This window comes from Helicoverpa armigera, chromosome 20 (assembly GCF_030705265.1).
Source record: "Helicoverpa armigera isolate CAAS_96S chromosome 20, ASM3070526v1, whole genome shotgun sequence".
Taxonomy (NCBI): Eukaryota; Metazoa; Arthropoda; class Insecta; order Lepidoptera; family Noctuidae; genus Helicoverpa; species Helicoverpa armigera.
This window is the reverse complement of record NC_087139.1, coordinates 6881379-6907528: the sequence shown is the minus strand read 5'-3', so window position 1 is coordinate 6907528 and position 26150 is coordinate 6881379. Positions and strand designations below refer to the sequence as shown.

Sequence of the window (26150 nt, the reverse complement as noted above, 5' to 3'; positions counted from 1 at the left end):
TAAGCAGATCTCTGCATACATAAAAAAATACCAAATGGAGGGGGATTACTTCATTATGTGTAGTAATAAAAAAAAACTGCGTATGTGTAAATAATATTTTATTTACTCCGTATATACATAATTTTGTATTATCTAGGAACAATCTAATTTACACCATAAATAGCATACACTCGTTTGAAAACGCACATAAATATAAAATTTTAAATGAGACAAAAATCTATTTCACTTCGAACCAAGTACTATGCGTTCAGAAAATATATTTCAGCATTTATTTAATTATATCTATTTAGGCTCAATTTCCGTCAACTATGATTGCCGGCGCGTGCCAAAAACGTTCATCAGAATTGAAAAAGATTTTTATATCCATGCTGGAAAAGCTTACGAAAGCTTAAAGGACCACAAGAACACTTCTTTGCCGTGTGATATGTTCTTAGACAACATTGTTTTATTTTTAAATATATATTGGGATAAAGTTAACACTTAAAATCCTCAATTTTATTTTTCTAAACTTTTGATATGATATTTTTATTTAAGTATATTTTTCAAAAATAGTCGACATTAAAACGTTCATTCCACTTAAACATCGATAAGCTGCAATAAAACCCGCCTTATTGTTAAATAATCTAAAATGATCCTTACGTAGTTGAAGTAGAATAGAGATTTGTCTGACTACGGTTACATTTTTAACACCCCGTTAATAAATGCATTTGATATCAGTGTATATATTTCTAAGCCAAGTTAAACTAACAAGAAACATGTACATACAAAAATGATCACATCTATCCAAATTATTTCAATTTGAGTAAAATATACATACATTGTAACATTAAATTATACTTAATATACAAAATATTAAAACAAAATCTAGATAATAATGATAGCGAACTTTTTCGTGATTGAGCTTGTGAATCAAATCAGTCTTACACGCGATTAAACTTTGCACTCGATAACTATACGAACACGACTCGTTATAAAATTTTAATAGAAATAATGACGAATGAACACTGGCATAATTCGAGACTAAAGAAACCTTTATTTTTTGCATTGTACGGCTCATAGATACTGTTTTAGGCAATTAGTAAGTTGCAGTTAGCTTTTATATTCTAAGGTTTCAGTTAAAATGTATCAAATTGTTGGATTAACTTAGCGGAGTAAGTAGGTACTCTATTTAATTAATGATATTTTAACAGAACCCTGTATTAAACGAGTTTAAGCAAAATATCAGCGTTATCTTTCTCTTGACGTTGTCGTAATATGAGAAAAGTTTTGGAGAAATAATAACATAAATAAAAATAAAACGTACACTTTTGCATATACTTCATGCCACCGCCATGACAGTTCGATCATCCTGCTATCTGTACGTTCCTTGTTCACTAGGTTAACGGTCTTGGTAAATAATTTCCATAGTGATATACCATATTAATAGGGCCCTCTTATACATTGGGCAGTGTGGGCCCCACCCAATACTTCGTGGGCCCCATTATGCGTGCTAATATCATCTGTATGTTTTTCATTTACTTATAAAATGAACCAAGACCGTTTCACATAGGCCACAAATTTTCAGAAGCAATGTTACAACACGTTTGCAAAAATATAAAACATTAAATTGCAAACTTCAAATATTTACCAGTGAGAAAAGTGAATAAATAGGCGGACACTTGAACAATGAAAATTGCAATTTATTTACAATCTAGTGGAGAAAAATATACGATCAATATAATTCATTTACATACGATAATCACACCAATATTAGATTAAATATTTTGAGTGTATCATAAGGCAAAAATTGGCAATTTATTTATTCAATTTAGTCGAATTTATGATGTTAATTTTATATTTGAAATATCTATCTACGTTTACGCGATACATAACAGTAAAAGCTTACTAGAAAATATATGTAGTCAGTTTTGATTTTACTGTGCCAAATCGAAGAATATGTCGAGAGGTCTATTGGTACCTTCAGATCGTAATCGATATGTGGTATTAATAATGATTTTGGTGTAGCGGTCTCTCCCCTTTTAAATTACTGAAGTGGATATAACTCGCAGAATCATCAAAAAAGTTAAGGAAAATCATGACCAAATTACCTACCATGTGCAAGGTAGTGGCAGGTATTTTAAATGTTAACACCTTTTACGAAAATAACTGCTAAAACTGCGACAGCTAAGAAAACATTTGAGAATAAAAATGGCGTCATCAAATACCATAGACAGTAAACCCATCGACACATTTTCGAAATTCAAAACTCTGGCGCTAAGAGAGAACAGTCAGATCACGTCAAGCGTTGACGACTAAAGAGTAAAACCTGAGTAGGGCTCCGCAGAGGTTGGAGGCCGAGTTTCATGGCGCTTGTATGGGCCTGTTCGGGGACTGCGGTACCACGGGCGCTGGCGTGGCGTCCAGGTCACAAGCTGATAGTAGACGGACTAGTTCGTCCGGAGTTGGACCCCCGTCGGGGGCCGGAGATTCTTCACCCTCTGCTAAAGAAGAAAATGTGTTGTTTTGAACATAAATAGTATATCAATAGTTTCACGACATGAACTATTCATTTTCGTTCATATTAAATAAATAAACGGTCCAAAAGAAAATACAATTTCTATTTCTCAGTTTTTTCATGTGAGAGTAACTTGAGAAGACATCTCCCACTTTTACTTGTAATATGACCAGAAATTCCTATAAAATTCTATACTCATGCTAAAACAGCTGGCTTCGTTTCACTTCACTACTGTAGGTTATCGAAAACCACCCCATTTGTTTAGATTGTCTAGACAGTAATTCCTTGGGTACTCCCATAAATGTTCCGTTTCCCCTTCAGTCCACAAATTCCTGTTAAAAATTCCTACCTCCATTAGCAGGCCCCGGCTGTAGTTTAGCAGCCTTATCAATAGGTGCAGTCAGGTCCCACATCTGCGTGGCCCCCGATCGGTGCCCACACAGCAGCAGGCGACGCGGTCGCAATGCCCCTTCACATTCCGCTACCACGAAGCACGATACCGCTGAACCGTCTACTGAACGGATTGTGCAGACTCTGTGAAGAAGTTGAGAAGTTAAACGGCGCTTAATTGAGGGACAATTTACGTTTAGGTATCGGTCGGTTAAAAGGTGTGACTCTACTTGAAATATATTTCTTGTTCAATCTTCCTTAGGTAATCAATTGTTGTAACACACCCAGTGAACACACCTCATTCAGTTTCCAGGGACGTATTTACCCTCTTGGGGGCCCCGAGCAGTGAGAAAAAAGGGGGCCCCTATTCGAATTCTTTAGTACGATAGATAGATGGTCACGGCAGTGTCTTTTCTTCGATTTTTTTATTTTTTGAGTTGGACTACTATATTTATGATGATAGAATGTATAACGTACCGTTTCCCATTCGAAGCTAGACGGACGTAAAGCGTATCTGTGTCAGGAACAACTTTTTGTATGAATACTTGCTCTTCGTCTTGCTCGCCGTACGGACCTGGAACCAAAATATTTTCAACTGACAACAACCGTTTGGACCTGATTTTGTCACCTAAAATATATGGTGCATGGACGACGCACCAATCATCAATCAATATAACCGTTTCATAATTTGGATTAGCTCCTTCCACATAAAAATATTCGACACATGCATACACAATTACACATACATATGAATTCGATAAAGCTACCAACAATTCAGCATAGTTCTCGCGACCTTTTGTCTTTACGAAGTCGCTGCGGTGATGCGTAATTTGTATGGGTCATATTCGCGAACTTGTGCTCGATATTTTGATGCAGACCGCGATTGACTTTGACGAAAGTACCAACTTACCACAGTCATTATGGGGCTGTGCTGTAGGAGCTTCCAAAGCTAACACCTTGAAGGCAGCCTTAGGCGTGGTGCCGGGCTGCGTGGAGATCATGCCTCGGAATCGTGTGACCCGCCATGTTCTCACATGGTTGTACTCGCTGCACACTGATACTAGGTAGTTTTCTGATAATGATACCTGTCGGGATAGGAATGATATTTTGGTTTTATTTATTTGAGTCTTTAGCGCAACTTTCAAAAGCTATTTAAAGGTATTTTCTTTCTAACTGCAATTTTTACGATCCAACGAAATGGAGGAATATTGTAGGTGATTAAAAAAAAGTTTATCTGTTTGTAAAAACTGAGGCTTTAAACGGAGCCGAAAAATGGGTATAAACCCAAAATTAAGGTACTATCATTTAACACTTTATGCCATTGAAAATACGAACCTTAGTGATAGGACTCTGGTGCACTGTAAAAGTCTGGAACAACTGTGGCCCATGGCCCACCGTCTCTGGGTGCTGTACTATGACTCGCACCGAACCGCAACGAGTGCCGTAAGCTATTTCTATCCAGTTGCCGCATAAATCTGAAAGGAAGTTACGGTTCTAATATCAAAAATAACTGTCCAACTTATGTATCAGGAGTTAGAGTTCAAATTCGATTACCCTGAAGTCTATTAGTGTATCATAGCACGATACATTTATTTTTCTAGTGATACTTACTCGTTTTGGAACTAGTGGCGTCCTCTATTGATTTTTTTCTGTACTATTGTTGGTGACTGTGGCGCCCTCTTTGAATATTTTCTGTCCTATTGTCGAATGTTAGTTATCGAGTTATCGAGCGCTTGCACGGAAAGCGCCACTTAGTTGCAACACTAGATGGCGTTAGTGGTCCCGATTTTGTGTAATTTGTTGAACTGCATAAAATGCAATTCATGCAATATGCAATAGAGGTTATGAATCTTCAAAGGATGAAAACAGTACACCGTTTGATTCTTTACACTTAAACACTAAATAAATAAAGTCTGATTGTTATTTTTACTACACTTCTACAAGAAGGTCCTCAAAAAACACTGTAATGTTTGTTTGTTTTCACTTCACTTTTTTTTTTTGTTTTTGTGGTAAACAGATAATTGTTCTCAACAAAGAAGAGGTCAAAGTTATAAATAATTAAGTATGGAAGAAGTTATGAACGCTCTTCGAAATATACAAAGGGAACTAAATGAACAAAAAATAGAGATTCGAAAAAGTGCAGAAAAAGTAACGGAACAAGTAACCCAAAATGTTAACAAAATATTGGAAGATAAATTTTTGGCATGGGACGAAAAACATGAAAACTTGAAAGAAAAAGTGGACAATCAAGAAAAAAGGATCTACTACTTGGAAAAACAAGCCAGACAAAGGAATTTAGTTTTCTTTGGTATAGAGGAAAGAGAATCATCATATGAGGACTTAGAAAACGCTGTAACCAAGTTTATAAAAGACTATTTTCCACTAAGAATTGACCACAGAGATATACAAGAGGTTAAAAGGATAGGGAAAAAAGGTGAAAAGCCACGGCCAATAATTGTTACATTATCTTCACTCGGCCTAAAAATAAAGTTAATAAAACAGAAAGGAGTGTTAAAGGACACTCAATACTATATAAAAGAAGACTATCCACTACATGTATTAGAGAAGAGAAAGGAACTACAGGAACAAGTTAAACTGGAGAAGGAAAAGGGCAACAAAGTCACAATTAAATATGATAAATTAATAATTCTCAGAACGAACAACAAAAGGACTTTGCCTGCATCACCTGAAAATAGTTCTCAGCCACAAAGTGAGATAAACATCCAAGCAAATAAAAAGAACAAGACATTACAACCAAATACAACTGTCCAAAGGTCAAACAGTATATCCGAAGGAGTTCTAAAACCGAGCATGTTGAACTTTTTAATTAACAAAAACGCGAACAATTCGAAGCAAAGCCAAGAAACCGTTATCACCAACGATAAAAACATGTAGCAATCAACGCCCCCCTCCTACGAATATAAAGTTAACAAAGAAATTATAACAAACAACAACAACCATCTTCCAAGCCGGCTGGTCACCGTGGAAGAGTACGACCACAACCCTCCAAAAATATCACAAAAAGATCACGAAGAAAAATCAGGAAGAAACAAAACAGAACTCTTCATAGCAACCTTCAATGTTAGAACTCTGCTATCACACGAACGAATAATAGAACTAGAAAAAGCGTTAACACATATAAAATATGACATAATAGGTATATCAGAAGTTCGGCGCCTTGGAAATAACATACAAGAATACGAAGAATTTATTCTCTGCAGTACAGGGCAAACGCCGGGTAAACATGGAGTCGGCTTCATTATAAAAAAATATCTAAAACAATATGTAGAAAGTTACATCGGTATATCGGAACGCGTTGCATTATTAAATCTGAATTTACCAGGAAAGAAATTCACTGTCATACAAGTATACGCCCCAACGGAAGCAGCAGACGAAGAACAAATAAATGTTTTCTACGACACCGTCTACGAGGCAATGGATAAAGCATACGAGGATTTAATTTTGTTGGGTGATTTTAATGCCAAAATCGGTAAACCACAACAAGATGAATACTTAGTAATGAAGCAGTATGGATATGGAACAAGAAATGCACGAGGTCAAAGACTTGTAGACTTTGCAATGGAAAACAAGCTAGCTATCATCAACACCTTTTATAAGAAGAAAGATAAAAGAAAATGGACATGGCAGTCGCCTAATGGTCATAAAAACGAAATAGATTTCATACTGTCAAATTTTCCTTATTCATTTCTAAACATTGAAACACTAAGTATCAACTTCACATCAGACCACCGTCCACTCAGAGCCAAAATATCACTTACTAAACCTGCAAAAACTCGATCCCGGTTTGTAAATAAACAGAACAGTTCCCTCAAAAATGACGAAGAAATACAAATTTACAAGGACAATTTACAAACTAAAATAACATCTCTACTCAACACTGAAGCAAATTTGGCAGTACAAGACTACTACGATAAAATTACAAATTATATAACAGAGAGTTTACAAATCGCACAAACACCTAATTCGACAAGAGTTCGCAGAGTACTTACAGAAAACACAGAAAGACTTTTAAAACGAAGACAAGAGTTACAAAGAACTAAAAATAAAACACGAGCAATGAAAAATGAACTCAAAGCACTTTATAAGTTGTTAAGCAAATATATAAAACAAGATTATAAAAACTATAGAATCAATATCCTTCATAAACATTTAGAAATAAGTGGAAGTCTGAAAAAAGGATATAAAGAGCTGCGGACAGAAAAAAGTTGGATTGATTGTTTGAAGGAGTTGGGAGACACTGCTTATAACCGAAAAGACATAGTTAATATTGCTACAAATTTTTATAAAAACCTATATAATACACCGGATATAACAGGAAACACGAACCACTCTGGAAATGTTCACAGTGATACTGAAATTTCACAATCCCACATTGAACCAATAGATTGTACAGAAATAATGGAAACAATAAACAGACTAAAACCAGACAAAAGCCCAGGATCGGACAACATCACTAACGATGCCATAAAAACCGCCTGCTTCATACTAGCTGCCCCACTAACCAAATTATTTAATATGATTTTTGAAACGGGTGTCACACCTTCACAATGGTCAAAATCTAATATTATCCTGATTTACAAGAAAGGAGACCCAAAAGACATCAGCAACTACCGCCCGATAAGTCTTCTACCTAGTATTTACAAACTTTTCTCTACAATAATAAATCAACGAATTAGTACAACACTGGAAAAAAGTCAGCCCGTTGAACAGGCAGGATTTAGGAGAAACTTTTCCACTACAGACCACATACACACATTAGAGTTGGTAATTGAGAAATACCAAGAAAAACAGAGACCGCTGTATATCATATTTATTGATTACCAGAAAGCCTTTGACACAATCTCACATGAAAGTATATGGAACACGCTAAAAACTCAAAATGTAGAACAACAGTACATAAAAATACTAAAACACCTTTATAATAATTGCTCAAGTAGAGTCAAACTGGAAACCATTGGCCCAATGTTCCCAGTCAAGAGAGGAGTCAGGCAAGGAGATCCGTTATCCCCAAAAATATTCATTGCGGTATTAGAATCTATCATAAGCAAATTAGAGTGGAAAAATTGTGGCTTATACATCCACGGTAAACACCTAAACCATTTACGATTTGCGGATGACTTGGTTTTACTTTCTGAATCGAGCCTACAGTTGCAATATATGATAAATACTCTGCATACAGAAAGCTGTAAAGTGGGACTAGAAATGAATATTTCAAAGACCAAACTTATGACCAACTTCAAAAAATCAAAAGTCACAATCAAAAATGAACCACTAGATTATGTTGATCAGTATATATATTTAGGAAAACAAATTGGATTCAACAGAGATAGCAACGAACTGGAAGTAGAGAGAAGAGTGAAACAAACTTGGAAAAAATATTGGGGTTATAAGGAAATATTTAAAAGTAAAATGCCTATCAGTCTGAAAAAGAAAGTCATGGACTCGTGTCTCATTCCTTGTCTAACGTATGCATGCCAAACATGGAAGTATACCAATAAAGTAAAAAATAAAATAAACACATGCCAGCGAGGAATGGAGCGCAGCATGTTAAGTATCAGAAAAATACAAAAAATTAACCACAACAAAATCCGGTCAAAAACAAAAGCAATAGACGCTCTCAAATACAGCCAAACGTTAAAGTGGAAATGGGCTGGTCACGTGGCACGTCTTACTGATCGTAGATGGACGAAAACAGTAACGTCGTGGAAGGGCCCACCGGGCAAACGACATAGAGGGAGACCGTACACTCGATGGGACGACGACATAAAAAGAATTGCTGGTCCAGAATGGCAACGGATAGCCCAAGACCGAGATAAATGGAAAGCTTTGGAGGAGGCCTTTACCTGAGGGGGGTTCCAGTACAGAAAAATGTTACTACCTACGGTCTTCAAATTAGCAAATTAGTAATAAAAATCAAATTATTTCAATTTCGATAGGTAATAATAGTCTTTGCTGTTTTGTTAATTTAGTTTAGGTAAAAAACAATAGTGTAAGTTAGTTTTATAACTGGAAATATAAGGCTTTTTTATTTTTATTTTTATTTATTTACTTACTCGTTTTAGGAGTGAGATACACAGATATAGCTGTGATTGGCTCTTGATTCGGGTCCTTGTATAGCTGCGTCACTAGTAGATCATTATCTTTCATACGTAACGGGAACTTTTGCATGTCTGTCAACAGAAATGTCAAAATGTAATCTTGAGCTGTTGCCAGGAATGCCTTTGGGAATCAAGATGTTGCGGAAGGCAATTCAAATTGTACTGATTTGGATCGAAAAAGACAGGCTGTAGCTTCGCATATCAATTCACTAGTATTCAGCTACATTCAGTTACACTGCGAATCGACCCTAACATAGTTGGGTAAGCGCTAGAGAGATAATGGGAACAACATGTCAAATCGGCGATTGGTGCATCTTAGGGCCTACATCACTTACCAATGTAGTTGATAGCTCCAGTCGCAGTACCGAGCAGCAGGAAGGAGCCGGCGGTGTCGTACGTGGTGAGGTGTGCCACGTCCTGCGTCTGCCAGTGCTGTGTGCTCGTGTGCCACACGCCTGCCTTGCTGCGGCTGCCGGCTCCACTTAGAGCTACAAGCTGAGGACCTACGAATAGTAGGTGTTCTACGCGAACGCCAAGATTGAAAGTACCTGGAAATACATTATTTTGGTGTAGGTATCTAAGTGGTTCCTCTTGTAAATAATCATCAAATAATCGGTCCAATAAACTGCCAATAAATTTATGATAATAGGAGGTCATGACTTCTTAAATTGATTCAACATGGCCGTCAAATATGACACATCAATTGAGACTTGTTTACTTACCAACCAAGGTACGCCTAACAGGTTCGCTATGCGTAGAGAAGGCCCACAGTCGGACATGCGCCCCGCTGGCTATGCCTAACATGACGTCAGTGCCCGTAGAGTTGTTCCCACTGGAAGTGCCCCCACCCCCTCCAGTTTTAGCGTTCAAAGCTATTCGCTCTATTACACTGTCTTGTACCGGAGATTGGAACACCACGTACCAACCGCAAGAGTCTGTTAACCTGGATAAAGAATAATTATATCATGAAGTTATACTCAGAGGAATTAGATATCGTGATTACAATGTTTTTAAGTAGGTAGCCCTTGAAATAAACGTGCTAGATCGACGGAAAATTTAAACGCACGTACCATATTCGAGAGCTTTGTCATTATCAAACTTCCATTTAAGTAAATTACATAATTAAATAGACACTTATTACTTATTATAATTCTTCAAGTTCAAATGTAAGTTTCTGTGTGATAACTATAACAATAAGATATTGATAGACTTACTTACCTATAACCAGTGACAAAATGTGTATAGGCGACAGCTACCCAGTTGTGATGTGCTTTAATGATTTGAACTTTCATGCTGTCAGCCCAAGTGCTCACTGCAAATAAAACATAAATTATTGAATTTGTGTTTAGGTATGAGGAAGATCAGGCAAACACATTATTATATTCAAAATACCCCCATCTTGGAAACCTAGGGCTGGGCCCTGGGCTCATCCCAAATACGGCCCTGGAGGTGGAGGTAAAGGCGCTGGTATACACTGCGTCCTATATGTCTACAAAACATTTGAAATAATCTACCAAAACCTTGATAATATTTTGCGTTCATAGCAACTGTTATCAGTCATTTTTGCGCTGTAAGAGGTTCGATAACAGATATTTACTTAAGCATTTCATCACAAATAGTTATATACCTACCACTGTTACCCACTTAACCATCAGACCATACAATAAATACAAGTGTACAATGAGTGAATCAGAAGTTGATTCAAGTCGTGATTCACGCGAGATATTGTATGACATCCACATAATAGATACGCACTGTCTGGCGGCCGATGTCCTTTGTGGCAGTCCGCATTACCTAGCGACGCTGCTCTCGAGTGACCCCGGCCGCAACGACTGGAAACATCATGTAGAATAGAATTAAATATAGAAATAAGATTAATAATGTCTACTTGCAGTATTTGGTACTTTTTTCTATGTAATTAATCATTGCTTCATTAGGCACTCTTCCACATTAATTAAAGCGATGGATTTTTGTCAAATTGAGGATAGGTATTACACAGGCAGTTGTTTACCTTAGCAATTAGGTAATGCTTTTACGCTAGCCTAATTACTCTTTTTTTTCTTATGGAACTTTATGTATACCAATATATATCCCTAAAAAGGTACCTTAGCTGATCTTGTGAAGGTATTCTGCCAACAGTGCGGAGATCCAGCGAGGAGTTCCGCGAATGTGTTCTGTTTACTGCCACCTCAGTGTTAGAGGCTGTGGAGTTCTTCCGTGAGCATGTGTTGCCGTTCCGCCCGCTGTTGCCACTTGGCAGTGCTGTGTTCACTACAATGGACAAGTTTGAGAAAATGTTTGTTACTTCTTTAGTTGCTGGGGAGTTTGTTGCGCCACTTCTTCTTCCCAGCAAAAACATAAGAAGTGGTGAAGGGTGGGCGTTTCCGGGGCTGGCTTTTGTAAATTCCTGACGTTCAAAAAGTGCTGTCAAAATGAAAACTACTGAACAGATTTAGATGAAATTTGGTTATAATAATATAGCTTATATATCTACTTTTTATCCGAGTGCAGCAAGTAGTTTCCACGCAATGCGGTGGAAACAACAGGGAACAGCTAGTACATCTGGACATGTACCCATAACATTTGTCTACAAATTATTATGCATGCATACAATGTCTTATTGTTCAGTAACTGCATACAAAACATTGTTTGTTTACATAAATAATCAAGAGCTCCATATCAGAATAATCTGTGTTATGACTGATAAGATGCAGACTAAGAGATAATACTAGATAATACTTTCTTAACTCTTTGATTGCACCATTAATTAATTAGTAATTGTGCATTTAAGCACTGATATTTTATTTTACAGGTCTATGCCTGTTTGTTGGCGATCATATTTAGAACATAAAGACAGATAACATATATTTTATCTTAGTCTGGATTAAAACTATGAATCACAATGCAATTATAAACAATCTTGATAGTATTATTAGGGCATAAAAAACAATAACAAAGTACTTACATGGAGGTGGCAGGTATCCATAAAACAGTACATCTCCACAGGTTGAATGGTTCATCTCATCACATAAGGCTAATCTTCTGCTCAGTGGAGTTATGCCAAAGTAATCACACTCGTGCCTCAATGCCCTTATATTAATGTTATTAAGATCTATATCCCGAGTACGAAGGAAGTTCAATATGAGACCAAAGAGGTTTGGATCCCTGTCTATGAATATGGCCCCAGTCTCGTCTCTCACTGTGGGGATCCTGCCGCTGAGGAGAGCTGTGAAGAATGTCTCTGGGACCCAGGTCAATGTGTGCCATGATGTTGAGAATCTAAAAAGGTGCATTGTCTTATATACTCTATCTTCTTCAGGATATGACCTTTAGTAAGAGCGAATGAGTAATCATAATACAAAACAAGTACAAAAACATTACTTTTATTTTGTCACTACAAGTTGATCTGATTTTGCTTTTTGATTGATGAAAAAGAGCAACAATAATTTGTAAGTTTATGGGTAAAAAGCAACTATAATAATAAAAATGTATAGGATATATATTAAAATAATATAGGATTATGTTGTACTAATCATTACTTATAAGTATGCATAGATCAGTGTTTACGAAAATTATCTGAATCCCAAGTAATCTAATTACAGGAAATTCATTAGAGTAAAACGCACTACTCATAACGACTTTACAATGTATAATATCACATAATACGATATAAGTGCAGTAATTCTGAATAGCAAAGAAAATAAAAATAATCACACACTTTCTATATTATTATAGACTTACCTGGTGCCGCCTACATTTAAGTTAACAATTTCTTGATAGTTGGACATTTGTGTGGATTGACTTGCTACAGTTACATTCGGAATGCAGTTACTTGGAACAATATTTAGTAATTCATTAGAATTTATTTACGTCCGAGGAGTCGAGATGGATGGCAAAATGTCAACGTCAACAAACAGCTGTAAAAAAAGAACACACACAAAGAAAATATGTGGTTGTAATTGCCATAAAAAATAATTTTGTAAAGGGTTTTCAGACGACAGGCGTGAAAAACCGGTATTATAAATCTGAAAATATCCGACTCCAGCTTGACATAAAATTTAATTATACCTGGCAACTTTATTTGGGAGAGAGACGTGTCCGTACGTCAGTCACATAAAAAGTCAATTTTCTTCTGAATCGAATTGTTAGGACTGATGTATGAAATTAAAGTTGTCGTGAATTATTAGGATAGTTAATAGTATTATCAGACCCGAAGATGCCGCAGACTGTAACTGCGAGGCCGGGCAATGCCCGTAATAAAGGGGTGTTCAATAATACGACCGGCTTCAGCACTCTGATCACTGTTACGGTATTGTCATTGGCTTGGTTGGCCGGTTTCGCCTCCCGGCTATTCGCTGTGATTCGTTTTGAGAGTATAATTCACGAGTTTGACCCATGGTAAGTGTTGAAAAATTTCCTGGTGATGATAACCTGTTGAGGAAAAGGTTCCCTCCATTTATTGCCTACGTGTTCTAGGTTCAACTACCGATCCACGGCATACATGGTGCAGCATGGGTTCTACAACTTCCTGAACTGGTTCGACGAGCGCGCGTGGTACCCACTGGGTCGTATCGTGGGTGGTACCGTGTACCCTGGCCTTATGATAACATCAGGCACAATTCACTGGATTCTCCATGCTCTTAATATTCCCATACACATCAGGGATATTTGTGTGTTCCTCGCACCTGTTTTCAGGTAAAAGTAGTAGCATTATTCAAAATCTACTAATGTTTGTAATGCTGTTGATCATAGCTTAGAAATATTGATATAGTAGATAAAGCCTGATAATTTGAAGTGTTTATTTTCCTGAGGAAACAAATGAATGTGAATTTGTTACATGCTTTTTGTTATGAACCATTTTAGTGCTACAGCCTTAACAGCAGATTATTGATAAAATATTCATCTTAGTGATGGCTGGTTGTTATAATGAGCCTTAAAATTTTAAATAAATACCAGCCGGCTTTTCATAACAGACTTTACATTATTTACTTTTAAAACATTTCTATTGTGTTAGTATGTCAGTATTATCATAATTTGTTCTACTAAGGTTGAGTGTAATTATTAATATTCATTTTCCTTTTTAGTGGTCTGACTGCCATAGCAACATACCTACTGACTTCAGAGCTCTGGTCTCGTGGAGCGGGTCTGTTTGCCGCTTGCTTCATAGCTATTGTACCCGGCTACAGCAGTAGGTCCGTGGCTGGAAGCTATGACAATGAGGGTATTGCTATATTTGCCCTCCAGTTCACATACTACCTCTGGCTGAAGAGTTTGAAGAATGGATCAGTGTTCTGGTCTATTTGTACAGCCCTGTCTTACTTTTACATGGTGAGTTAATAAGTATTGCCTAATTAGTAGAACCTAATAAGTCTAGATTGAACTAGTTTAGGCATAGTTTCTGTAAGTGCTGAACACACTGTATTATTAAACAATTCATGCTTATGATTTGACTACACCATTTTTACTTATTACTTATACTTATTTGACTATATTTTTACTAGAAATATCTTTAAGAAAAAGTGTCTTATGAGAACTTCTATGACAGTCAAGTTTTGGTATACATTACAGTTGAATTTGCATAGTTTTACATTTTCTTGTTAGAAATTGCAGATGCAAGATGCAGATGACTTTGGATTACCATATGCATATGTTATGTTAATTCTATAGTCATAAATATTGAATACCGGCTGGCTCTAGTATGGCATATCTTGAGAGATAACAATGAACATAAGGCTTGTTTGACAAACTAAGACTGATTTCGAAATACATATGTGTATTTGAAGCTTGCTTTTTCCTGTAAAACAAAAACCTGCTCTATAGCCCATCCATTGGCCAGGAAGCGGTTCTTGAAATAATCAAAAGGACACCCACCCAAGTTACTCAATGCAAAAATCTTATTCTTCTACGTTTTTTTTGTCTAATAATCGAAAAATTGCATAAAATATAGCTACATAAAGCCTAAAAATATAGTATACAATGGGAATTACACATAAGCCAACTTGTCATCAATTGAGCCATCTTTTAGTCTACCAAGTCCCTCAGTACCGTTTAAAATCATTTTTATATTTATTTTTAGGTGTCAGCATGGGGTGGTTATGTGTTCATCATCAACTTGATCCCCCTACACGTGTTTGCACTGTTGATCATGGGAAGGTTCTCCCAGAGGCTGTTTGTCAGCTATAGCGTGTTCTACATTGTGGGACTGCTGATGTCCATGCAGATTCCCTTCGTTGGCTTCCAGCCTATCAGGACCAGTGAACATATGGCTGCTTCTGGTAAGTTCTAGGGATAGCTTTAACTAAATAATACAATAAATATTTGTCTCATATATTCTTTATTATGTGGGATTGAATTATACACAGCATTTGTATTAAGTTAGTTTGCTCCGACTTCCGGTACCTTGGTTCACTCGTCCAAAGTGACGGTGAGGTGAACAGGGACGTTACGCATCGGATCAATACTGGATGGATGAAGTGGCGACAGGTAACTAGCGCTATTTGTGACCCGCGGATGCCCCTCAAACTGAAGGGCAAAATTTACAAATCCGTCATTAGACCTGTCGTCCTGTATGGATCGGAGTGTTGGGCATTGAAAAAGAGGGACGAGAAGAGAGTGCATGTAACAGAAATGAGAATGCTGAGATGGATGTGTGGTGTTACAAGAATGGATAAAGTGAGGAATGATTACATTAGAGGAAGTCTGAAAGTAGCGCCAGTTACAGAAAAGATGAGAAGTAGAAGATTGTCGTGGTATGGACATGTAATGAGGAGGGATGATACGCATGCAACAAAGTGTGTGCTAAGTATGAATGTAGATGGATGGAGAGGAAGAGGAAGACCTAAGAAAAGATGGATGGATTGCCTGAAAGATGATATGAATAGGAAGGGAGTGAGTGTCAGTATGACGAGTGACAGGGGAAAATGGAAGAAAATGACATATTGCGCCGACCCCAAGTAATATTTGGGAACAGGGCAGGAGAAAGAAGATTTGTATTAAGTTAGTTTTTTAAAGTTTTAGCTATTTCCTATTTTTAGGTAATTCCATGAAATACCGGTATTACCTGCCTGATAAGATTTAATTGTTTATATACGGTTATATCAAGTTTCAATTTTACGGGTAATTGATTACCCATAGGTGCCCATAGCCTGTTAAGTACACTGTAAAAATATCATTTACATTTATTTTAAACATGGAAAAATGTTAAAATATGTTACAGCCTGCCTATTGATATTGTTCTGGCGAATGATTGGTTACTATGCTTACTACCACCATACGTATTAATCAGATTAGCTTAAGTCGTATTATTTAATTAGGAGGTACCACGTTACTTTCCCGTTCAGGGATCAATTATCTCATAAAATTGTATAAAGCTTCATCGTAGCATATCATACTAATGATTAACTAGTTATTGATTCTCTCTCACGTCCGCATGAACTGTTGCTATGGCCGCAATAAACGGTTCAACGATATTTATACATTTATCAACATTCACTACGACACGATTGCTATACAATGCAGGCAATGTATACATTTATTCTGCATTCTAAATATCATCTGTTGCTAACGCATCATCGCGTAATCCTTACTGTCCGAAAGTGACTGTTTGTCTGTTTCTTACTAATATATCGCTCTTTCACGTCAATATTACTTTACCGATTATAATCAAATATGGCACGCAAGCCTATATGCTGTAAGTAGTTCCCATGGGACGCCGTGAAACCGCGGGGAACTGCTAGTATTCTACAACCAACTATCAAAAGTGCTCTATATGTATAATCTGACCTGCCAGCGATTCAAACAATTCATAAACAAGAACTGTTATAAACGCGACCGAGAGAAGTAAACAGATTAACAGACAAATAAAGATTTCGTGAACGTTCATAATATCCTGTGCATTGTGTGCCACGATCGTTATGAACAGTTCAAGGTGAATTGGAAAGGCTGAAGTGTAGACTTTTCATTGGTCGATTTCACCCGATACTACACACTAGTATACATGATATCATTGTATTGTAGTAAAACAATTTGTTTAAACATATTTTAGCGTATGCAATCATTATTTTATTTTGAATTTGGAACTAATTTTCCGGTCCACGTACGAATTTTATTGTGGCCGATTTGGCTGTATTTCCTTATAAATGTTCATGATTACTATCGTCTTTTGACCTGGATATTTTTGATGCCCTTTTATTTTCCAAGAATAAACTGTATGCAAATAGAGATTTTACACACACAGGCAAACATGGGACGGTATATTCAGTGAAAATATCCATGATAGTTATAAATAGAGCACGTGTTACTATAACTAATTCCTCCGCCTTTGACCTTGATCGCTCTTTCTGCACTCTATAATTGCACTGATGAAATAAATTGAGCACAACAGTTTGTTGACACCGCTGTTACTATGCAACCTTTTGCGCTCTCGTGACCGAGCTATTGTGCATTTTGTTCCTTTGAGACTTTTACGGTAATATTTTGAAGAGAGGCACGTTCCACTAATGCATGAGGTTTGGCTAACGGCCAACGTTTTAAAACAAAGCCATTCGAAGTTTAAATAATTTTAAACATTCCAAAATGGAATTGAGAATAAGCCCCTATTCCTGTTATGTTAAGGATTTTTTGCGTCCTTAGTAATGAACGCATGCGTGACAATTCTTGTAATCTGGTCTAGTCTCGCGTACTAATTGAGAGCAGTGAACCGTAACGTATTTGTAAAATAAGCGACATAGGACTATCTTTCTTCAACCGTATTTAAGATAAACTGTAAATAAAAATAGAGGTGTAATTCGAACTAAAACAATTGATTTGAAGCAGTAGGCTCATATGTTTCGAATAATTTTCGTACATGCGTATCGATAAGCCATTTAAAGGTCATGGCACGGCGAGTTTTGCTTTCAGTAAGCTGTTGGTTTTGACATTTACATCGAATTAATTCCTTATTGAGTTCAAAATCATTAACTTCGTGACTACATTGGCTCCATACTAGTTCATAATTTTATATACATTGATCTACGTCAACTAAGAAGCTATTCAGTTCCAAATGTGGGCATAAAAACTTTTGATATTTATTCAACGGTTTCAATTTACTCTTACTGGATTCTTATCGGATTGTAAATCAATAAAAAAGTTGTTAAAGCTTATCGTTGATAGGCATTAATGCCTATTGCAGCTCGTTTTAATTACTGTTACGTTCAAATCTGACCTCGTATAGTATAGGAAGATAAGATTACACATTTTTGAATACACTTAATGTCCTTGCCAATTCAAAAGAGCAACACAAACATTTACTTTATTTTGCCATAATAATATATTAGAATAATAATAATATATTAGAATATTTTTAGCATACACACAAAAACCTATTATGCATTATTAACTTATTCTTTGACGTTTAATGTCGGAAGTTCGATTAAGCTCAAGTAGTGAAGAATTTATAAGAATAAATTGAGAATTGCTGCCAAAAAATAACCCTGAATTACTCCCAATTTTTTTTTTATCAATTTTATTATCTGGAAGAGTTTATGCATTTCTCTACACGTACATCGTGAACTAATATAATGGTCTTGTCAACAGGTGTATTCGCACTGGTAATGGCAATAGGTGCTCTGAAGTACCTGCATAGCTTGAACCCCAAAGGCCAGTGGAAGCAGCTGCTAATCCTTGGCGGTTTGATCGCCGCTGGTACCGTGTTCCTAGTAGTGGTACTACTGACTTACGCTGGAGTCATCGCACCTTGGAGTGGACGGTTAGTACAAAAATAAAAAAATGATACTGGAACTCACTAGATCCTTAGGTTCATTACTCCTGATGTAAACAACGTCATAAGTTTGACATCTGGAATTATAAGTTCGTAGCTCTTAATCAGATGAATCGATTTGGATGAAAGCCGGTTCGCTGGCGATGATTCTCAAATCTTATACATATAGAGATAGCTTCTCAAGGACATTACCCAATACTCAATTCTTTATTAGCATTCCATATGTTGTACAGGTGATACAATTTGTAGTCTAGAAACTATATGGACCCTATAGGGCACAGCTTAAGAAAGTTGGAATTGGCATTTGAAAACCAAACTATACCGATATTTCTTATAAAATTCACTTTTTTGACGTTTATCTCCTATCTAATTAAAAAACTATGTAACACAAGCTGACCTACATTGTCCTAAGTACACAAAACATGTGTTCGCGTTATGTCGGTCGCGTTGCCATGTAATTTGCGAGTGTTGACTTAGAATGGTAATAACGCTATGTTTTATGACTTGATACGAATGTTCGTGTTAACTTGTAGCTGACCTACATTTTTTATGTATTTTTATATATTTAGGTGTACTAGCAACAGTTTAGGTTTTGAAGGATAAAATATTTAGGCTCGTCAAATTCTTTTTGATGTCATTAAAAATTGATTCCAGACAGGGTTAAATAATAATGCGTATTTATGAGTACTAATAATTTAGATTTCCTTAAATAAAAAATATTTTATTCAACTAGTTATGTCGGTTGGGAGCTATTTTTCTTAAATCTTCGCAACCTCAAAATTGCCTCTACACAGCGACTAGCACAGTGTACCGAGTCGCCATTAAGTTTGGCACGTACTGTACTTTCTTTAAATACTCTTTCAAAATCAACGTAACCAAATCTGTTTATCTATACAGGTTCTACTCGCTATGGGACACAACATACGCGAAGATCCACATTCCCATCATAGCGTCGGTGTCGGAGCACCAGCCCACCACGTGGTCTTCCTTCTTCTTCGACCTTCACGTGCTGGTCTGCACCTTCCCAGTGGGGCTCTGGTACTGCATTAAGAATATCAATGATGAGAGGGTCTTTGGTAAGTTTCATTGATCTTAAAGGTAAAGATAAACTGGATTGTCGATTTTTGAGGAAATAGGGATACCCTGAAATGATCACAATCTAACAATAAGATAAAGAAACCAAAATATAGTTGAAAATATATTTTATTGATTTATTATCTCTACGTTTTAAAATCGCCTATCCACCTACCAATACAGCCAACCAAGAGCTTTGAAGTTTATTTTGAAAAAACTGACTTGACTTTGACTTCAGCGAAATTGAATAGATTTTTATATTTTTCTATCTCCCCAGTGGCCCTATACGCTATAAGCGCGGTATACTTCGCGGGCGTGATGGTGCGTTTGATGCTGACCCTCACGCCAGTGGTCTGCGTGCTGTCAGGCATCGCCTTCTCCATACTGCTGGACCTGGTGCTTAGGGAAGATGAGATGCCGGTGCCGCAGCTGGATAATGATGACTCTAACAACTTGTATGATAAGGTAGGTGTTAGTTATAAACTTCAATTTGTATGTTATAGTGGTCAAGTTGTCAAAGCTCAAATGGAGCACCCATCTGACCCTTGACGAAATTTGGACTACTTTAGAAGAGTATTTTCATGGCTATTTCTATTGCTTGGAGGACTTGATAAAAGATTAAACTCATAATCACTTTGACTTTACGACCTCTCTTGGTTTAGGCGGGTAAACTAAAGAAGCGTACGCAGTCTCCGGCCGTGCCGCCGGACACGGCGCTGGGCATGAACGTGCGCTCCGTCACGCTCATACTGTTCATGATCCTGCTGATGCTGTTCTCGGTGCACTGCACCTGGGCCACCTCCAATGCTTACTCCAGCCCTAGTATCGTGCTCGCTAGTTATGGAAATGATGGGTAAGGTTTTTATTTAATATTTATTTGCTTTTCATGTTTATACCGTATGAATTCGTATGGGTTTGCCTTTCGAGATAAATATTGACGATCGAAATATAGCTTTTTAACCTACTTCTTATAAAGGAGGGGGTTAATTCGGATGTTTGCATTGCTTTTTTATGTTTACCAAGCGATGATTTTCAGCGGCACTTCATTTTTTAATCGATTTTTTAAATTAAAAGTATCAAGAATCTTTAGTTAAGTACCACATTCGCTTAATATTTTTCCTGAGCATTTAAAATATATTTCGATGCTATATTTTCTTTCTAGATCTCGTAAAATTCTGGACGACTTCAGAGAGGCATACGGCTGGCTTTCACAGAACACGGCTGAAGACGCGAGAGTCATGTCTTGGTGGGACTACGGTTATCAGGTAAGCGGTTCTAATCTGCAATGCATGTAGACTATGTATTGATAAAACACGATTTTAGAGGACTCACAGTAAAAATTTAAAAAATTGAAACATGTACTTGAACAAAATATAACTTTACATCTTAGGTTTTTCAATTGCATCAAGTTTCATCCTTAAATAGTCAGTTTTTTATAAGTGAAGTTCACTAATATAGTGTTTAACAATTATGTTGATTTACCGCGAACACCGTATTACACGATACACATTGTATATTTACGTATGCGTAAAATCTTTAATTTTCTGGTTATTACATTATTTATGTGTAAACGATATAATGATAATCATATACCTACAACACTTAAATCTTTAACACTAACAAATATTTTGAAAAACAAAGCACCCAGCAAACATCAGTGGTTTTAAATCCGACTTAAACAATGTATCTCGAAATGGTATACAACGCACAAAAAACTTTAACACCCTTAATTCTTCCCAGATTGCCGGCATGGGTAACCGAACAACGCTAGTCGACAACAATACTTGGAACAACTCTCACATTGCGCTGGTCGGCAAGGCGATGGCCAGCAACGAGACGGCGGCCTACGATATAATGACCATGTTAGACGTGGATTACGTGCTTGTAATATTCGGAGGCGCTATCGGGTACTCCGGTGATGATATCAACAAGTTCATTTGGATGGTCCGCATCGCTGAGGGAGAGCATCCTAAGGATATTCATGTGAGTATTTATATATATTTTTGTATGGACTGTAGTCTTAATGAAAGTCTATAAAAGTGAGCAATCATTGTGAATTATAATTTGAAGGTAATTAACACATTTTTTGCATGTCTTTTGCAGGAAGCGGATTACTTCACAGAGAGAGGGGAATACAGGGTGGATTCAGAAGCATCCAAAACTATGTTGAATTGTCTAATGTATAAGTTATCATATTATAGGTAAGTCAACTGAACTTTTAGCAATGGTATATTTAACACATACAAATTACTTGAAAGGCCATATTTGTACGAAAATGAATAAATTTTTCTTGTGTTTGTAGATATGACAGCGGCGGCAGTCCGCCGGGTTACGACAGAACGCGCGGTGCGTTGCCAGGCAACCGCGGCTTCAAACTCACTTACCTTGAAGAAGCGTATACTACGGAGCACTGGCTAGTTAGAATATACAGGTATGTTTGTCCACGCCAAACTTTTTGTCGTCACGGAAAATTGTGCGAGGTGCTGCGCAGAAACCAATTTTATGTGTCAGCGGGTGACGGCGAACTTGTGTTCGGAATTTAGTTTCACACCGCCATTGATTTCTGCGTGAACTTGCATCTTATTTTTGTAACTATGGTTTTCATAATAATATAATTTAAGGCCGTTCTGTGGATTCTGTGGTGGTACTTTTCATGCATCTTTAGAAGCGACAAGTAGTAAACTTGTATAACGACCAATTTTATTAGGCGTATCTAAATAAATATTAATAATTTAAAATGTAACGCGATATTTTTTACGACCAGTAGGCGTGAATAGGCGTGTAATTCAGAATTATATTTTTTTGTGCCATTTGAATATTAGATAAAAATATATTATGTTTATTTCAGAGTGAAAAAGCCAGATGAGTTCAATCGTCCGCGTTTGCCGCTTGCCAAACGAACAGTACCGACTAGCAACTCTATCTCTAAAAAGGTAAAGCGTAATTTCCAATGAAACATGTTGTTATTTTTTTTACTTACCATACTTATCTCACTAACTATTTTATGGGGTTTTCTGGGTTTGGTTTATACTTAAAAGTTGAAACTTCTTTCCTTACTTACTTTTTTATGTTATTTAAAATACTATAGGTTTTCGCTTGCTGTATGAAATTAAGCGTCTTTCTGAGACATTTTTGGCGTAACACCTGGTATAGAGCAGTGTTTATGGGATAAAACAGTTGTAAGAGTTTTTAGAAATATAACTTTCATAGAGAATCACATTCTCGAAGAAAGCATTTTTACTTAAATTAGCAAACAAGTTGATAATGTGACTTAAAATTTACTAACATATTGAATGTCCATCTGCTCGGACAACAATTTTAAGTGTATAATATAATATTAATTAATTAATCGTACTACTAAAATGTATAACCTAACTACTAATAACTGTGGTGTACTGACAATCATTCTATCTTCCAGCTGACCTTAGGAGGCGGACCGATGGTATAGTACCACTGTTGAGTTCTGTTTGACGATGTATGTGGTTGTATGTAGCCGAGCTTGTGTTACGTCGAACTTTGCTTTACTGTCTGTGCCAATATTAATTATCATATTCATATGTCTTTTAGTCTTTAAATAAATCATATTAGTGTATTGGAGTTTGTTGTTAAAATATATGTAATCGTTGTGAAGTTTTCATAGTATTTTAGACGTGTATGTGTCAGTTATTGTATGGTATGGTTAGAGTTTGTGGATGTATTGTGTATGAGAAATATTATCTAAATTGCAAGGTGTAACAACCAGATTACAGAGTGCACGAAGTCAGATTTTATGACGGATAATTTTCAGATTATGACATCTTTTCGTTACACCTTGTTCAGCATTGCATGATTCACACATCGTAGCAACGACGCTGAATTTCTGTTTGCTGCAATGCTTCAATAAAATCCTATACGATTTACATTACACCATTATATAATTAAATATATTTTTTTCAGACATCTAAAAGGCGAAAAGGCATGTTGAAGAACAAACCGACGGTAGTGAAGGGCAAGAAGGCGGTGAGGCTGGAGTGACGCCTCGCGCATGCGCGGCGCGTGCGCAGCTAGTGGCGGCGGCGCGGGCGGCGCGGCCGACACGTCCGACACCGGCGCGTGCTCGCGCCGCACTGCCGCGGCTGTATCGAGAGACTCACACACGCCATCGCCTTAGAAGATGAAGAACTTAACAATACACTCCCTGATTAATCTTTAGTGTTTCTGTTCATGTAGGACTTTTTTTTCACACCATAGTGTTTGTGTTTTTTCTCTCTCAATATTATCGATGTACAAAAATGACTTCTCTACAGATTTATTCTATGTAAGTATAGATTTTTTTGGTTTGAATTGTATATTTGCTTGTAATATTCAGAAAATGGAAAATTCTTATTTTATTTTGCAATTATCAGATGTTATAAAAATTTCGCTTTTTTGTATATTTAGCAGGTAATTTGAAAAAGAAGTTCTGTGTGTCCTCATCAATATTAAAGGCCTAAGTGTCACATGATATTGAATATTATATTTACTAAAAATTGGCTATAATTTATTTTCTTTCTCTAAAATGAATTCTATGCAATACTATTGGCCTATCTTTTTTATTCTTGTCTTAAATTCTTGTTCGACTTTTAATAATATTCAGTATTTGTGTGTAGGTGTGTGTGATTTTCTCATACAATCCTAAAATAGGTATGTGAACTATTTGTGTACGTGATTAGTGACATAACGGAGCTACCGCTGCTGTAATATAAATTGATGATGACTGACACCAACTATATATTATGTATTTTAGTCCATTAGATAAAATGTTTCTAAAAATTATAATTTAGTTTGTTCTAGCACTCGGTAGATTGGTGTTTTGAATATAAGTGTTGAGTTGGACACTTAGAAATGCAATAATTCAATAAATTTTATTAATAATACAGAAATAATATATTTCTTTGCGCACGAATAAAGTGGGATCTGTAAATATGCTTCATTTACTTTGTATTTGAAAGATTTCTTCTATTCAGTAAAACATGGTAAATATTGGTTATATGATATATTGTGGCAATACAGCGACTTACTTGTGTGTAATAATGTACAGTGCATTGGTGAATATATCATTTGTGTATCGAGAGGTATGTAATTAGATGTTTCACAATTTAATGATTACAAAGTTAACAGCATTATGTCCCTTGATTTCTAATTATGTAAGTCGACGTAGTTCATCTGTTCCAATTCGATGTTGGCCCGTCAATTTTATTAGATTGAGTAATTAATGTTTTAAGATAATGGGTGTATACATAATTTTATAGACAAATGACCTGCGATTGTGTCTACGGCATTGCAAGTCGCGGCACTCGGTCGTGGCGTGGCTCTTATGATAATGATGTTAATCTGAAGGGAATATTTGTAATTGCTACGTCCATTTGTATGATAATTAAAATAATGTTTAGCGCTAACTGTCCTACTGTCCGTACGTCTTAATTTTTCAAGTAATTTATTAAATTCTTATAAATAATAATAATGTTTGCCTCGCTACACCTCAGTACTTATCACATTTTAGTGTAACACAGGTTGACATGAACTGGAAGAAAGCAATGTTTTGTCTTGTTATGTGTATCGTAATAAATCTAACCAAAGTTCGAATTCATGTTTTGATAGGTGTCCACTAGTGAAATGTTATATTTGTGGGATTTATTTAATGTTTTACAACTTGAAGCGCAGTTTTATTGCATTTATTTATAAACAAATAAAGAACAGTTTTTTCAGTTCTCTATTGCAGAATAATTTCTTTGCTGTTCTTTTTAGAATAAGTTCCAAAAAGAAATAGCTAAAGGCATTTTCATTAGCATCAACGGTTCAAGTTGTAAACTGCTTCAAAAATTCGCGTGCAAATTGTAACAGATATGAAATTATAATTCAAAAAGTGAAATAATTGAAAAGTGAATAGATATAATTCCGTGGGTGTTATTGTGTTACGTATTTTTATTTTATTGTTGTCCATCAATTGTTTAGAGTTTTATCGATCTGTAGGTAAGATTCATTGTGTTAACAATGTGTTCTTAATAAACGGATGGAGACGACAATCTTAGTTTTATTTTTGAGTTCTACTATCCCTTACCTTTAAGGGTCCGTTCAGATAGACCGGGTCGGAGAGCAGAGCAAATTCTTAACACTTTGAAAATTGAGTACTTAGTATTTGAAGTAAGGTTTATTTTTGCATGCGCACTGCTTTTGTTAATGAGAATGCTCGAATGCGCTCGGTGTGAAATAATAAGAGAGATAAGAGATAATAAGAGAGCTTTCTATAGATGTATCACTTAATACTAGAGGAGAGGTAGACTCAAACGCTCATTGT

General features: G+C 36.3%; 2 protein-coding genes across 5 annotated transcripts; one reads left to right on the top strand and one right to left on the bottom strand.

Annotated features, from left to right (window-relative positions):
• Positions 1-85: 85 nt before the first annotated feature.
• LOC110373447 (BTB/POZ domain-containing protein KCTD3) lies at positions 86-12939 on the bottom strand. 2 transcript variants are annotated; one of them, XM_021330716.3, is made up of 13 exons: positions 12745-12939; positions 11969-12282; positions 11109-11274; positions 10759-10835; positions 10222-10315; positions 9726-9946; positions 9339-9551; positions 8959-9075; positions 4220-4359; positions 3795-3969; positions 3362-3458; positions 2844-3028; positions 86-2480 (listed from the first exon to the last, which is right to left on the bottom strand). In XM_021330716.3, exons 1-13 carry the CDS (start codon positions 12789-12791, stop codon positions 2341-2343), a joined length of 1986 nt encoding a protein of 661 aa, XP_021186391.2. In that variant the 5' UTR covers positions 12792-12939; the 3' UTR covers positions 86-2340. The 2 variants fall into 2 exon arrangements, with proteins under 2 accessions (XP_021186391.2, XP_021186392.2); XM_021330717.3 differs by having other exon boundaries at positions 86-2477.
• Positions 12940-13082: 143 nt separating this feature from the next.
• Positions 13083-25878, top strand: LOC110373371 (dolichyl-diphosphooligosaccharide--protein glycosyltransferase subunit STT3B). 3 transcript variants are annotated; one of them, XM_064039706.1, is made up of 15 exons: positions 13083-13401; positions 13480-13698; positions 14088-14331; positions 15080-15278; positions 18577-18748; positions 19658-19836; positions 20112-20299; positions 20497-20687; positions 20997-21099; positions 21575-21817; positions 21938-22035; positions 22137-22265; positions 22683-22767; positions 23253-23276; positions 23771-25878. In XM_064039706.1, the coding sequence occupies exons 1-15, from the start codon at positions 13220-13222 to the stop codon at positions 23846-23848; spliced, it is 2334 nt and encodes a 777-aa protein (XP_063895776.1). In that variant the 5' UTR covers positions 13083-13219; the 3' UTR covers positions 23849-25878. The 3 variants fall into 3 exon arrangements, with proteins under 3 accessions (XP_063895776.1, XP_063895778.1, XP_063895777.1); XM_064039708.1 differs by having other exon boundaries at positions 23253-23309; XM_064039707.1 differs by lacking the exon at positions 23253-23276.
• Positions 25879-26150: the final 272 nt, after the last annotated feature.

What these genes read in the sequence shown, in the direction of transcription:
- LOC110373447 (XM_021330716.3), bottom strand. Translation starts at nt 12,791, where the DNA reads ATGTCCAACTATCAAGAAATTGTTAACTTAAATGTAGGCGGCACCAG. An exon ending in TGGAGCTATCAACTACATTG is followed by an intron (nt 9,076 to 9,338) that starts GTAAGTGATGTA and finishes TTCTGTTGACAG; the next exon opens with ACATGCAAAAGTTCCCGTTA. An exon ending in GCCGGGGCCTGCTAATGGAG is followed by an intron (nt 2,481 to 2,843) that starts GTAGGAATTTTT and finishes TTTCTTCTTTAG; the next exon opens with CAGAGGGTGAAGAATCTCCG.
- LOC110373371 (XM_064039706.1), top strand. Translation starts at nt 13,220, where the DNA reads ATGCCGCAGACTGTAACTGCGAGGCCGGGCAATGCCCGTAATAAAGGG. An exon ending in GCTAGTTATGGAAATGATGG is followed by an intron (nt 20,688 to 20,996) that starts GTAAGGTTTTTA and finishes TTTTCTTTCTAG; the next exon opens with ATCTCGTAAAATTCTGGACG. An exon ending in AGCATCCTAAGGATATTCAT is followed by an intron (nt 21,818 to 21,937) that starts GTGAGTATTTAT and finishes TGTCTTTTGCAG; the next exon opens with GAAGCGGATTACTTCACAGA.